The following is a 14285-nucleotide window of genomic DNA, read 5'->3' as shown; positions in this document are numbered from 1 at the left end:
CCATTTTTTTTAAACTGAGAGTGCATTTGAGCGAGAGAGTCACTTTTGTTTGTTTTTTTTTCATTTATTGATTTTATTTAGCAAATTCTCAAAATTTGCTGCTGCAGTCTTACCTGTTCATTTCTATGTGTGTGTGTATGCGGGAGTGTGTGTGTCTAATTTGCACTCTTGACATTTTAGAGCGTCACCGCTTCATTGCTGTGCACTTTTTTTCTGCACAGTGGCTGATTTGTAGTTTGTACCACCAAAAGTTTCTCTGAGTTTTCGTATTTTTGTGTATTTCCCATTAATTTCCTAATGGTGCGTTCACACCGGACGCGATTCGCGCGAGTGATTTACATGTTAAGTCAATGCAGAGACGCGAAATGGCATTCTGCGGCGCGATTCGCGCGAATGAGGCGGCGAGATTCGCGCGATTCGTGCGATTGAGGCGACGCGAATTGAGCGTTTTGAACGCGTGAATCGCGCGAAACGCTCAAGTTGAAAAATCTGAACTTTGGCGGATATTTCGCGCCGCGTTAACCAATCAGGAGCTTGCTCTAGTAGTGACAACAATGAGGAGAAAATCTGTATATTAATATCTGGTTCAGACAATATGATTATCACTGTGATAACATTAAATGACATTAAACACAACCCAGTCTCTTTTTGTTAAATGCAAGTTTATGTATGATCAATAATACAAAAGTATAAGTAATGTATAACAAGCTATACATGAAATAAAGCAAACAATGCAGTCAAACATTCAAAGTCAGTGCTAGTCGGCTAACGTTACAACTGCAACGAACAGTTATAGCCTAAAAATATAAGGTAATGAAACTTATCTTTGCCCTCAGCCTAAACGATTTTCCAGGGAACAAATTATAGATCCATGAGAGCAAAGATCGGCCGTTACAAGACGAATTATAGCTCGAGCTGCCACAGAGACATCAGAGCCAGCGGCAGACGGCAGAAGGTCTGGCCGAGGAAAGGTTGCCCTCGCCGGCTTTCACGTGCGCTGAGCGCCGCTGATCCACTGGAGCTCACAACTCCAACAACGGCAGATAAAATGTTCAAATAGGCACTGTTTATGTAAATAAACCACAGATTTGAGCTTTAAACAACTACATTATCGACTGAAAAAGTCTTAAAACTACGTTTTGTCACACATTAACAGTAGATATGAACAAAAAAAAAGACATGTAAACACAGCCCATGTCAGCCATTTCTCAACGAGACGAGCTGCTGGCGGAAGCCCCGCCCATGAGGAGAATTCGCATCTGTTGTGCAGTGAATGTCACGCGCGAATTTCACGTGCGATTCGCGCGAGTAAACTCAAAATGTACACGCGTCCACCTTCGCGCGAATCGCGTCCGGTGTGAACGCCACATTAGTCTGTCTTTTTTGACTGCGAAGGAGACAAGTGTGACAATTTTTTTTACGACCCTTTAACATATCCGAATCATCTCCTTGATTTTTTTTTTGTGTGTTCACATAGCTAATGCAACAAAAGTCACCAAATTTCATCCCATTCCGATAAGGCAAAAAAATTAAACATTTCAAAACGTAAAAGTTTTCGGTCATTTTTGACCGAAGAGGACCAGAGGGTTAAAACGAAAAAGAAAACAAATCTTTAATGCGGCGTGAAAATTGCTCTCGTTTCCCTCTGTACACTGCACAAACTATGAAGATGATGTCTCCTTCCTCTTCTGTCTTTATTTCTGTTCTCATCTCTGTGGGCAGTTGATGTTAAGTTATAATGACCTCGTTACATTGTGATGCAATATGTTATTCCATTTGGAAAGATATTTAATTTACGCTACTATAGTTGCAGCTTGAAGTCGCGCTGGTATTAAAAAATATTTTGAAGGTATTAAAAAGGTAGTAAAAGGTATTAAATTCAACTTAAGAAGTTCTGTATATACCCTGTGTAAAGGGGACGTGTGCTGGGAAAAATTTGGGTGCACCTAAATTAAAAAGTTAGGCGCACCAGTGCAACCAAGGCAAAAAGTTATTCTGGAGCCCTGATATTACAACATCCCTATAATGCGTACTCTTGTGTTTGTGTTGTCTTTAGGCCAATGGGCGTCCCGGCTCCAGCTCCTCCATCTGCCCGCATGGTCAACCTCTGCTCCGCCACTCAGACCCTCATCGGACCCAATCCCATGCTGCAAGGCGCTCTGCTCATGCAACAGATGCAGGGTAAACTGAGCCACATGGCATGCCTAATATAGCAAGCACTATATTAAGATACACATTCCCAGGGTTTTTCCTGGGTCAAAAATGTTCTTCGGTGGTCATCCACACACACAGTAAAGTCCTCTACCTACATGATCTGTGAGCGCAATACTGACCATACATTTAAAATAAATGCAAAGAAACCGTTTTTGCTTATCTTATTTTGACATCTGATATTATGTATGATCTCTACCTTGAGGTTTGTTCCTTTTGATCCTCATTTTTTACAATTAGTGCTGGGCATCGATTAAAAAAAAAGAACTAATTAATCGCATTTTTTTCTGTAATTAATCGCGATTAATCGCAAGTTTTTAATATTTTGATATTGTAATCATTTCAGTTACTCTCCAAATTAATGTATAAACAATTTAAAGACAGCATATTTTAAATATGTGTTGTATTGTCATCTTTTTATGAATGAAGGCCAGTATCACTGATGTCTCTATGAAACATTAATGACGTTACATTACAGTATAACTGAAAGCTCCCAATTTAAACATTTATTAGGCTTTAAAAAAACTACTTTTAATTTAAGTGAACTTAAAACAATCTTTACATAAACCCAAAATAATAAATGTTATACATATACATAAATGTAATAGTTATCAAACACCTTTCTTAACTGCATAAATAATAAATGAAAAATAGATGAATCTTCATTAAAGCTACAATTTTCTCTGTTCCCGTTGTTCTTTGATGAACATTAATGACATCATCATCAGTGCTACTGTCACTTTAAGAACAGCCGCGCATCTCATCTCCTCACAACTCTTTAAGTTCATTTAAGACGTTATATAACTAATTTAAGACTCCTAATATGAGAATACTCAAAATCCTCTGTTATTGTTTGTTCAAGAGCAAAGAGAACTCGATGTGAGCAGGAAACTGACGCGAGTCTGTCTATGCGTCGAGTGTGTGTGTGTCAAGAGTGTCCCTTGATTAGCTGACATGAGACGCATCCACACACACACACACACACACACACACAGGACATTGGCATACAGCGCGTTCTCTTGTGTCTTGTTGCGCTTGGAAGCATTTACATGAATAAGAGCGTGATGATCATGTAACGCTAAGCAAAAATGGATATAAAAACGTACGCTGCGTTATTTGCGTTAAATATTTTTAATGCGTTAAGCTGAAAAAATTAATCGCCCGCATTAACGCGTTAATTTGCCCAGCCCTATTTACAATATTTACTGATAATTGTTTTGGTATATCAATATAAGAAAGTAGCATTAAAAAATTAACAAATAGCCTCATTTTCTACCATATAAAATTTTGTAAAATTATCAGCTAGCTAACAACTTTGTTCTGGTCTCACCTCACTCCAGTCTACACTAAATTATATTTCACTACACATAAGCTGAATGACTGTGGATGATTAAACTAATTCTTACTATCCACTCTTGCTAATTTGGTTAAGCACACTTGTGTTCTCTTTTCAGAGATGTTCTGAGTAAATTATTAAACTGATTTGTTAGTTCAGTGTTAGACGGATCAGTTGTTCAAACCAGTCGCTAAAATGATTCGATTCAAAAGAGTCATTGGTTCGTGAATCGGACACTAGCAGACGCGTTGTGTGCGAATCCCGTCTGTTAGAACATCGCGAAAGATTTGTCAATACAGAATACACTTCATAACTGAATATAATGTTTTCCCGGTTTATTGAAACGATGGTTTATGTCCGCTGGTCAGAGAAGAGTCAATGTTTTTTGAGCGCAGTTCACACCCAGCGGGAATTCAAGGAAAAAATTGTCCGAATGCGGCACGTGCAACATGGATTCGGTCTTCCGACCTTTTGATTTTGATTAATATGTGAAATATGAGCCAATATGTGAAATATGAGAAGATCGGAGGATCTCTGCTCGTTCTCTCTGTCACTCATTTAACACGGCCGTATCACAAGTGCAACAGTCATTCTACACTCATAAATCACAATAACTCATCAAATAAGGCTTTGGCAGCCGGCAAAACATTTTCAATGCAGGAAATTGCATTCCTCCTGAATTGCATACACGGACTTACAGGGGAACATTTGAGAATGAACGAGCTTTCAAGATAGTTGCACATATGAAAGGCCATAAATGTGACCCTGGACTAGGGCTGGGCGATAAAACGATAACCTGTATCGCGATAGACACGTCATCGATATCAATAAAAATTTGTTCGATAATATTTTTTTTCTTCGTCTGAAGAAACCAGAGGTTGCGAAGCAAATTTGGTTGCATGAACAAAGGCACTCGCTCTCTGGTAACCAAGCAGCTTGCTCTACATAGCGACCATTTTGCGCCTGAAAATTACTGCGTGCGACTGTGAAAAAATATTTAGGCGCACTGGTGCGAGTGACCCGATCGATTCTCATGAATAAATGTAGCCTATAATACAATCGGAATAAAAGCTACAACTGCCAAAGTGCATCAACACTGACTGAGCAACAGTTGCGTTTCGTTCTACGACGACGGACTACACTTCACTGATTGTTTACTATGTGAAACGGGTTTGACGCGGCCATGCGCACTTACCAGACGCCTCGCGCTGCTGATGTTTATCTGCAGCCAAATCCAAATTAAGTAGAAATACCACATTTGGATTATCATAAACAAGGTCGGAAATTAACTTGGGGCAAAAATGCCACCAAAAATGAATTACTAAATAATAATTAAAAAAATCCCCTGTATCATTTCTTGATTTAATCTTTAGGCTATCAGCTTCAGTCCACAACTTTTTGCGTGTTTGAAAAATACTAGATGTATATGGGTCAAAGACGAGACGTCACAATTTTGGTGTCCGCATCAAATTATGTTTACAAAGGTCATTTTATATACATAAAAAACATGTTAAATGCAAGTAAACTGTCTACTATTTCAAATAACTTTTGTCAAAATAAAATGTCAACATTTAGGGGAAATAATGTTGCAAAGTGTAAAATTGTCATTCAGCGTAATGGTCCGGGACTTTGATTTTGCCATTACATCTTTAAATAAATGTATTAAATAGTAAAAAAGTATATTTGTTTTCTTGGCATTTTCAAATATGTGTTGGCTGTGTTATATTAAAAGGACTATGTCTTACTTATTTTTTTAAGTATTTAAATAACCAGGGGACGAAAATCCAGTTTGTAAGAGATCATTCAGTGTAACAGGATCAAGAAGCCATTCTGAAATCATATCATAAACATATCTGTGACATCATCAAAAGGCCCTGAAGACCATGTGGTGCTGCAGAAAAGTGTATTCATCGCTCTTAAATATTTGATAATTCCACCTTTTCATGGGGTGGTATCCTAAGTTACAAAACCGCACGCCATTCAGTGAAATGCCAAAAAAACATCTATATTGTTAGAATTTTTGAAAAATAAGTAGATGTTGTGAAATAATTGTGATTAACTTTACTGGTCAAGCTCACTTTTTGATATAGATGGCCTGCAATATAAGCTGAAGTAGAAGTTTCGTCATTCAGGGTAATGCTTTTTTCATTCAGTGGAACAGATATATTTATGTAAAAAATCTAACAATATACTTATTCTAACCTGTAATCATTAAAATATATAAAATAATGTGATCATACAAAATTGTATTATATTTTAAATGATTTTCACTTCCTTACAAAACTTCTTGCTGGCAAATGGGTAAACCTAGTGGTTTGAAGGATAGTGGCAAAGTATAAAAATTTAAAAATTACAATTAATTAGTATTTGTGGGCTGGACTTTGATACTTAAATAGAGTATTTTAATATGCCATCAAATGATTCCTGTTTTAAATATGCCTAATAAGATTTTCTGATAAATATTGTTACACTGAATGACATTTTAGTGGTTGTCTTCTGTAAATCATGGTAAAAAAATGTGTGATAGTCATTATTTTTTGCTAAGAAAATATAAAATTAAACAGGACACATTCTAATGTACAGGAAAAAAATAAATTTAAAGCTGTATTACACTTTTTTTTTTTGTGATGCTTGAAAACCCGTTTCGTCTTTGACACATATATGAGTGAGTACATCATGAATCCATTTTCCAAACCGTGTTTTTATCTTACCCTGAATCACTACGGTACACATATAATACGTGTTTATATTCGGACTATTTTATTCCAGTTTGGTTCGCAGCGCTGCGGAGGAGCACAGTCCCTGCGTGACTCGCCATAGACACACACAGAGAGAAGTAGATCCGGCTGCAGTGTTCTTCCGCGAGACGCACGCAGTTCTGTTTATTAGCGCCAGAGCGCCTAACGTTACGGACTGCTATTGCTCCGAGTATTGGCATTATGCAAATGTTATACTGACCTTGTACAAAAGTCCAATAGACAAGCTGATGTTAAGTAACAACGTTTTAGCCACAATACTGTTTATTTCGTGAAAATCAAAACTACACCAGAACTGTTGCGCTTCTTTTTTTGATAAGAAATTGATAAGATGATGTTAGCGTAGAGCCCCGTTATGGTGCGTTCACAGCGGACGAGATTCACGCGAGTGATTTACACGTTAAAGGATTAGTTCATTTTCAAATAAACTTTTGCTTATAATTTACTCACCCGCTTGTCATCCAAGATATCCATGTCTTTCAGTCGAAAAGAAATGAAGATTTTTGATGAAAACATTTCAGGATATTTCTCCATATAATGGAAGTCAATGGCCTCCAAACAGTTTAAGGTCCAAATGAGAGGTTCAGTGCAGCTTCAAAAGGGCTTTAAACCACATCAAACGGGACCAGACGATCAATAAGGGTCTTATCTAGCCAAACGATCGGCCATTTTTAAAAAAATAAATAAAGTTTAAGTTTTATAAGCACAAATGTTCGCCTTGCTCTGTTCAGTGATGCGCGCTCGTGACGTCACGTAATACGCAATTACGCTGAAAAGGTCACAAACGGCATTCATGCATCAGAGCCTTATGATAAAGCCTCTAAATGCTAACAGAAATAACGGAGGCTCCGCCCCTTAATGTGAGAGATCACTGTGAAGTGCTCATTGTGATTTTACACTTATATTTTAATTATTTGAGTGTTTTCATGGTTGTGTTGACATTTCTGCCTTTATAAATGAGGGGATTATAATCAAAGGAAGGTTACGTTTCAAATGTTTAAATGTTAAATATTTGTTCTCCTGGTCCTTATTTTAAATAGGTCATAAAAATATCAATAATTATCGATATCGACCGATATGAAACTCTTATATCGTGATACAGTTTTCAGCCATATCGCCCAGCCCTACCTATTTTAATTTACTTCTAACTCTTACTTTGAATGATAAATCCAATGATATTTGTATTATTTCAGCTTATTTTTTTAAATAACAGCAGAATTCCTGGTGGAAAAACTACATTACCCATGATGCTGTGCTAGTTCCACCAATCAGAGAGTTGAAAAAAAGCAAAACATACCAAATGTTTATAATAATCTTAAAATGTATAGTTTTTTTTATTATGTTCAACATTTGTAAATGAGTAGTTTTGGATTTCTCCATAGTTTAACTCGATTATGCTGTTCGCAATGCCTCATGGGATTGTAGTTCTTTCCCTTGTCTCTTGTCTTTTTTCAAAAACAATCAAAGTTTTTTAGTGTTGCGATTCTCCCCGTAGCTTGTCGGTTTGGTTGATGTCTTATACTGCTTTAACGAAGACTTTTTTTGTATCCCTATGGGAAAAATGAATGTAAACAATACGATGATTTTAACTCGTTTACTCCTGTGGTGTTGTGTTTCTGATTGGTTTCTCTCCTGTCTGAAGCAGGAAGCATGCGTGGCTTTGCTATGGGAGGGCAGCAGTTTCCTCAGTTCTTCACTCCCGGATCCAGAGCGTCTCTGCTGGGGCCCGTTCCAATGGGAGTGGCCATCAAAACCCCACACATGGGATTCCAGCGGCATTTCAATCCACACGCGCGCTACTTCAGCAATGTGAGTGTGTTCGAGCCGCACGATTAAACCCGTGCTCAAATTCAATCCGAATTATTGCACGTTCACATCAGCGCAAATCAAGAGAACATCAATTTGCGTTGTTTATTAGGGGCCAAGCACCAAAGGCACCTATTGTAATCGTTGGCGTTTCTATTATTATTGTGCGTTCCCCATAGAAACGTTTGCGGGACAATTTTTTACTTTGTCACACGGATAAAGAACTTGTCTAACATTAGCTACACCAAATTTGGAGTCTCTAACTTAATCCCTCTAGCGCCACCACCTGTCCAAAGTTTTGTTTGGGTGAATAGCTTTTGAACTGTAAGCGCTAGATACGAAATTGTTCATTTTTAATTTTGCGAGAAAACGACTTTTTTTTTTTAACTCCTCCTAGCACGTTGCTCTGATTTTCATGAAAATTTAACCGGATCATCTTCAGACTATGCCGACAAAAAGTTATGTCGATTAGTTAAACCATTTTCGAAAAACGTGCGAGAAAATTTTACGTTTCATTCGTAAAATAACCTCATTTACAATTTTATCGACATAAGGTAATTCAAAAAAATCTTGAATTACTCCTCAACGTCATCATGTTTAGACCAAACTTGATCTGTCATCACAAGCATGACCTGAGGCTGCATGCTGCGTTTCAGCACAGCGCCACCTACTGGTCCGGAGATGTGGTCTCGAGTCGAATGATATCCAATTTTCTCATATCGGCCGTTTTGAATGTTGTAGTAAAATGCTGTATTTTATGAACGCATTAGCGTATCGTTATGAAACTCTGTATGGGTCATCGGCACGATGCTCTGAAAGATCCTGAGAAGTTTCGAAACAGCGCCACCTAGTGGTAAAATCAAATATTTACATGCTTATTACTCTGAATTTGGTTGACACATAGTTAGATTCCTGAAACCTTGCCGAGTCCAACGATACCAAACATGCTTGGTTTCGCCATATGGTTTGTTCAACGTTGTGATTTAGCGCTTAAACAACTTTCGCAAATATCATTGAAACCGTTAGTCCGATCGAGACGAAACCACCGTAGGAAAATCAGAATCATAGCGGGTTGACATTATGTCAATGGCCTAATATAAAAATTTTGATAGTAAGTGCCAAAAATCAAAGTCAGGTGTGGGTTATTTTTTATGTTCTCATAAATACACGTCTATAACTCCGAAACGAAATTAGATATTTTCACCAAATTTGACACGCTTATGTATGTGGGCACTCTGAGTAAGGCTGTATCTCCTCAACGTTTTATCGTATTCAGACCAAACTTGGTCTATGTCATCACAAGCATGACCTGAGGCAACATGTTGCGTTTCAGCACAGCGCCACCTACTGGTGATATCTTCGAATGATATCTGATTTTCTCATATCGGCCATTTTGGGTGTCAGCCATTTTGGGTGTCAGCCATTTTGAATGTTGTAGTAAAATGCTGTATTTTATGAACGCAATAGCATATCTTTACGAAACTCGGTATGGGTCATCGGCACGATGCTCTGAAGGAGCCTGAGAAGTTGAGCCAGCGCCACCTAGTGGTAAAATCAAATATTCACATGCTTATTACTTTGGATTTGATTGACAAATTTGAACAGGAATGAGATATTTTCACCAAATTTGATATATTTATGTATGGGGGCACTCTGAGGACACACACAGAAAGCGGTGGGACTGCACCACTTGGTGGCGCTAAATTTAAACAAAACATAAAACTGGCTCTAACTACAGTACCGTTGGTCTGATTGACTTCAAAATTGATGTGTACCTTAAAAAACATAGCCGTCATCTTTAAAAACATACTGATCAAAGATCCAAAACTGTAATGGTTTTGCGTATTGCTGTATTTTACGGACGCATTGGCATTTCTTTACAAAACTCAGTGTGTTTTCGGCACCATGCCCTGAAGGTACGCAAAAAGTTTCAGGGCAGCGCTCCCTTGTGGTCATAAATTGTACTTAAATTGTATTCTAAGCAATTATATCTCATTACAAGTCAATGGGTTTTTGCTTGAAATAGTTTCCAAATGTCTTTATTTACTCATTGTTGCTTCTGTTGTGCCTGTGCTGCTATATTCTCATCTAGTTTCTGTCTAGTTTATCATGTATATTAACACTCTTTACATTGAAAACTGGAACAAGAAGCTTCTCTTAAAGGGACAGTGCACCCGAAAACGAAAATTGTCGTCATTTATTAACCATAAAACTTGTTCTGAGTTTCTTTCTTCTGTTGAACTCTAAAAGATGATGTTTTGAAGAATGTTGGTAACCAAACAATCATGGACTTCGTTAGTATGGGGAAAAATACAATGAGGCTTTGGATCATGTTACTGAACTGACATAAATATTTGTTAAATCGTGTTATATGTGGTAAATCTGCCTCTATCTGAACGTACGCAGGAGTTTCAGGCACGTCAGCCAGACAGGAAGAGGGAAATCGAGCAGAAACCTGTGGGAAGCGGCGACAGCCAATCAGAAGCCAGCAGCAGCAGAGGTATATGGAGGTCAAATATATTGTTAGCAGCTCTTGCTGTCAAAACAGTTATGCATAAACAAAATATATTAGGGCTGTCAAAAGATTAATCGCGATTAATCGCATCCAAAATAAAAGTTTGTGTTTACATAATATATGTGTGTGTACTCTGTTAATTATTATTTATATATAAATACACACACAAGCATGTATATATTTAAGAAAAAATATTATTTTATATATAAAACATTTATATTTATATTAGGGCTGTCAAAAGATTAATCGCGATTAATCGCATCCAAAATAAAAGTTTGTGTTTACATAATATATGTGTGTGTACTCTGTTAATTATTATTTATATATAAATACACACACAAGCATGTATATATTTAAGAAAAAATATTATTTTATATATAAAACATTTATATTTATATTAGGGCTGTCAAAAGATTAATCGCGATTAATCGCATCCAAAATAAAAGTTTGTGTTTACATAATATATGTGTGTGTACTCTGTTAATTATTATTTATATATAAATACACACACAAGCATGTATATATTTAAGAAAAAATATTATTTTATATATAAAACATTTATATTTATATTAGGGCTGTCAAAAGATTAATCGCGATTAATCGCATCCAAAATAAAAGTTTGTGTTTACATAATATATGTGTGTGTACTCTGTTAATTATTATTTATATATAAATACACACATAAGCATGTATATATTTAAGAGAAAAAAATATATTTTTACATATAAAACATTTATATTTATATTAGGGCTGTCAAAAGATTAATCGCGATTAATCGCATCCAAAATAAAAGTTTGTTTACATAATATATGTGTGTGTACTCTGTTAATTATTATTTATATATAAATACACACATAAGCATGTATATATTTAAGAGAAAAAAATATATTTTTACATATAAAACATTTATATTTATATTAGGGCTGTCAAAAGATTAATCGCGATTAATCGCATCCAAAATAAAAGTTTGTGTTTACATAATATGTGTGTGTACTCTGTTAATTATTATGTATATATAAATACACACACATTCATGTATATATTTAAGAAATATTTGCATGTATATACTGTATATACATTTATATAATCTATAATATATATAAATATAAATGTTTTATATATAAAAATATTTTTTTCTTAAATATATACATGCTTGTACACACATATTATGTAAACACAAACTTTTATTTTGGATGCGATTAATCGAGATTAATCTTTTGACAGCCCTAATTTATATATATTATAGATTATATAAATGTATATACATGCAAATATTTCTTAAATATATACATGAATGTGTGTTTATTTATATAAATAATAATTAACAGAGTACACACACACACATATTATGTAAACACAAACTTTTATTTTGGATGCGATTAATCGCGATTAATCTTTTGACAGCCCTAAAATATATACAGAAATCTTGTTTTCAACAAAAACGTTAATAATTAAAAACAATTGAGCAGGAAATCCTCATATTAGAGTGATTTGTGAAGGGTCATGTGACACTGAAGTCTGGAGTTAATGATGATAAATTCAGCTTTGATTACACTTTACTTTTTTTGTCCATATCGCTGAGCCCTGTGAGAAATATGTTGAGTTTTGAAGGCCAGAAGTCATGTGAAGTATGTTCATCTAAACGGATGAACTTCTGATTGTGTGTTAAAGGAACACGCCACTTTTTTTGATCGGCTGAATGGATTAAAAAACGGTCAAACTCAACTGTTTAACTTTAGAGGAGACAGAAAATGAGCCTATTTTCAAAAATAGTGGCGTGTTCCTTTAATCAGTGCTAATTTTGAGCAAATTTTGATTTGGTTTTAGTCATACTAAAATCTAATGAGTTTAGTTCAATTGTAAAGCATTAATTGAGCATTTAAGCATGACTTAACCGAGTGTTACTTAAGTACATGTCAAAACTGACATTTTGACATAATTGTGTTTTTGATCGTTCAAGCGCAAAAATACACAAAAGAGCTCAATTCACTCTTCTTATGTTAGTTTTTTTAAAACGTCTATATAGTTTTTATAATGTTGTATTTCTGTTTTAGTCAGTATATCAGGTTCAGCTAAAGCTTCCGAAGTTTTACATTTCTGTTAACATTTATTTCATTTCAAGTATATGTTTTGTGGACTTTAATTTTGGCAGAAGTTATGAAATTAGAGGTAAAACGAAGAGAAAACAAGCGGTACTTTAACTCTCATATTGCATTCGGGTCCGTTTTGACCCGGAAGAGGTACTTTTTTTAATTTATATATAACATATAAGTGTATTAAGACCTGTCTGACCTGTGCTTTGATTGGAGCAGCAGATGAAGCTGCCGTCGTCGTGCCCAATCCGGGATCTCAGGGGTCTTCACAGCAGCCCGATGAACCAGCGGCCAAAAAACACAAAACCGACGAGTCTGTGATTATAAATCTGTGAGTTTGTGTTATAAAAAGTCATGAAATCACAACTTTCTTGACTCTTATCAAGAACGCTTCATCAGTGCACAGCTCACTGAGAAGTCTTCAGGATATAAGATCATGACGGTTGATTTGATCTGTTGACCGTTCCTGTGTTTTCTGTGTGTGTGACCGCTTTAATCCTGTGTTTTCTGTGTGTGTGACCGCTTTAATCCTGTGTTTTCTGTGTGTGTGACCGCTTTAATCCTGTGTTTTCTGTGTGTGTGACCGCTTTAATCGTGTGTTTTCTGTGTGTGTGACCGCTTTAATCCTGTGTTTTCTGTGTGTGTGACCGCTTTAATCCTGTGTTTTCTGTGTGTGTGACCGCTTTAATCCTGTGTTTTCTGTGTGTGTGACCGCTTTAATCCTGTGTTTTCTGTGTGTGTGACCGCTTTAATCCTGTGTTTTCTGTGTGTGTGACCGCTTTAATCCTGTGTTTTCTGTGTGTGTGACCGCTTTAATCGTGTGTTTTCTGTGTGTGTGACCGCTTTAATCCTGTGTTTTCTGTGTGTGTGACCGCTTTAATCCTGTGTTTTCTGTGTGTGTGACCGCTTTAATCCTGTGTTTTCTGTGTGTGTGACCGCTTTAATCCTGTGTTTTCTGTGTGTGTGACCGCTTTAATCCTGTGTTTTCTGTGTGTGTGACCGCTTTAATCCTGTGTTTTCTGTGTGTGTGACCGCTTTAATCCTGTGTTTTCTGTGTGTGTGACGCTTTAATCCTGTGTTTTCTGTGTGTGTGACCGCTTTAATCCTGTGTTTTCTGTGTGTGTGACCGCTTTAATCCTGTGTTTTCTGTGTGTGTGGCCGCTTTAATTGTGTGTTTTCTGTGTGTGTGACGCTTTAATCCTGTGTTTTCTGTGTGTGTGACCGCTTTAATCCTGTGTTTTCTGTGTGTGTGACCGCTTTAATCCTGTGTTTTCTGTGTGTGTGACCGCTTTAATCCTGTGTTTTCTGTGTGTGACCGCTTTAATCCTGTGTTTTCTGTGTGTGTGACCGCTTTAATCCTGTGTTTTCTGTGTGTGTGACCGCTTTAATCCTGTGTTTTCTGTGTGTGTGACCGCTTTAATCCTGTGTTTTCTGTGTGTGTGACCGCTTTAATCCTGTGTTTTCTGTGTGTGTGACCGCTTTAATCCTGTGTTTTCTGTGTGTGTGACCGCTTTAATCCTGTGTTTTCTGTGTGTGTGACGCTTTAATCCTGTGTTTTCTGTGTGTGT

General features: G+C 36.4%; 1 protein-coding gene across 2 annotated transcripts in view; it reads left to right on the top strand.

Annotated features, from left to right (window-relative positions):
* The window catches only part of ciz1a (cdkn1a interacting zinc finger protein 1a), a 43755-nt gene that overhangs the window by 7517 nt on the left and 21953 nt on the right, over positions 1–14285 (top strand). The window contains exons 3-6 of one of the 2 annotated variants that reach the window (XM_079815395.1): positions 2057–2181; positions 7949–8112; positions 10516–10609; positions 12937–13048. In XM_079815395.1, coding sequence (XP_079671521.1) covers positions 2057–2181; positions 7949–8112; positions 10516–10609; positions 12937–13048 — 495 coding nt within the window. Of the gene's footprint in view, positions 1–2056; positions 2182–7945; positions 8113–10515; positions 10610–12936; positions 13049–14285 lie in introns of both variants that reach the window. The other variant, XM_079815394.1, reaches the window with a different exon arrangement.

The sequence above is a fragment of the Gobio gobio genome (assembly GCF_949357685.1).
Source record: "Gobio gobio genome assembly, chromosome: 4".
In the NCBI taxonomy this organism is placed as follows: Eukaryota; Metazoa; Chordata; class Actinopteri; order Cypriniformes; family Gobionidae; genus Gobio; species Gobio gobio.
The sequence above is the reverse complement of the archived record's forward strand: the minus strand, read 5'-3'. Positions and strand labels throughout refer to the sequence as shown.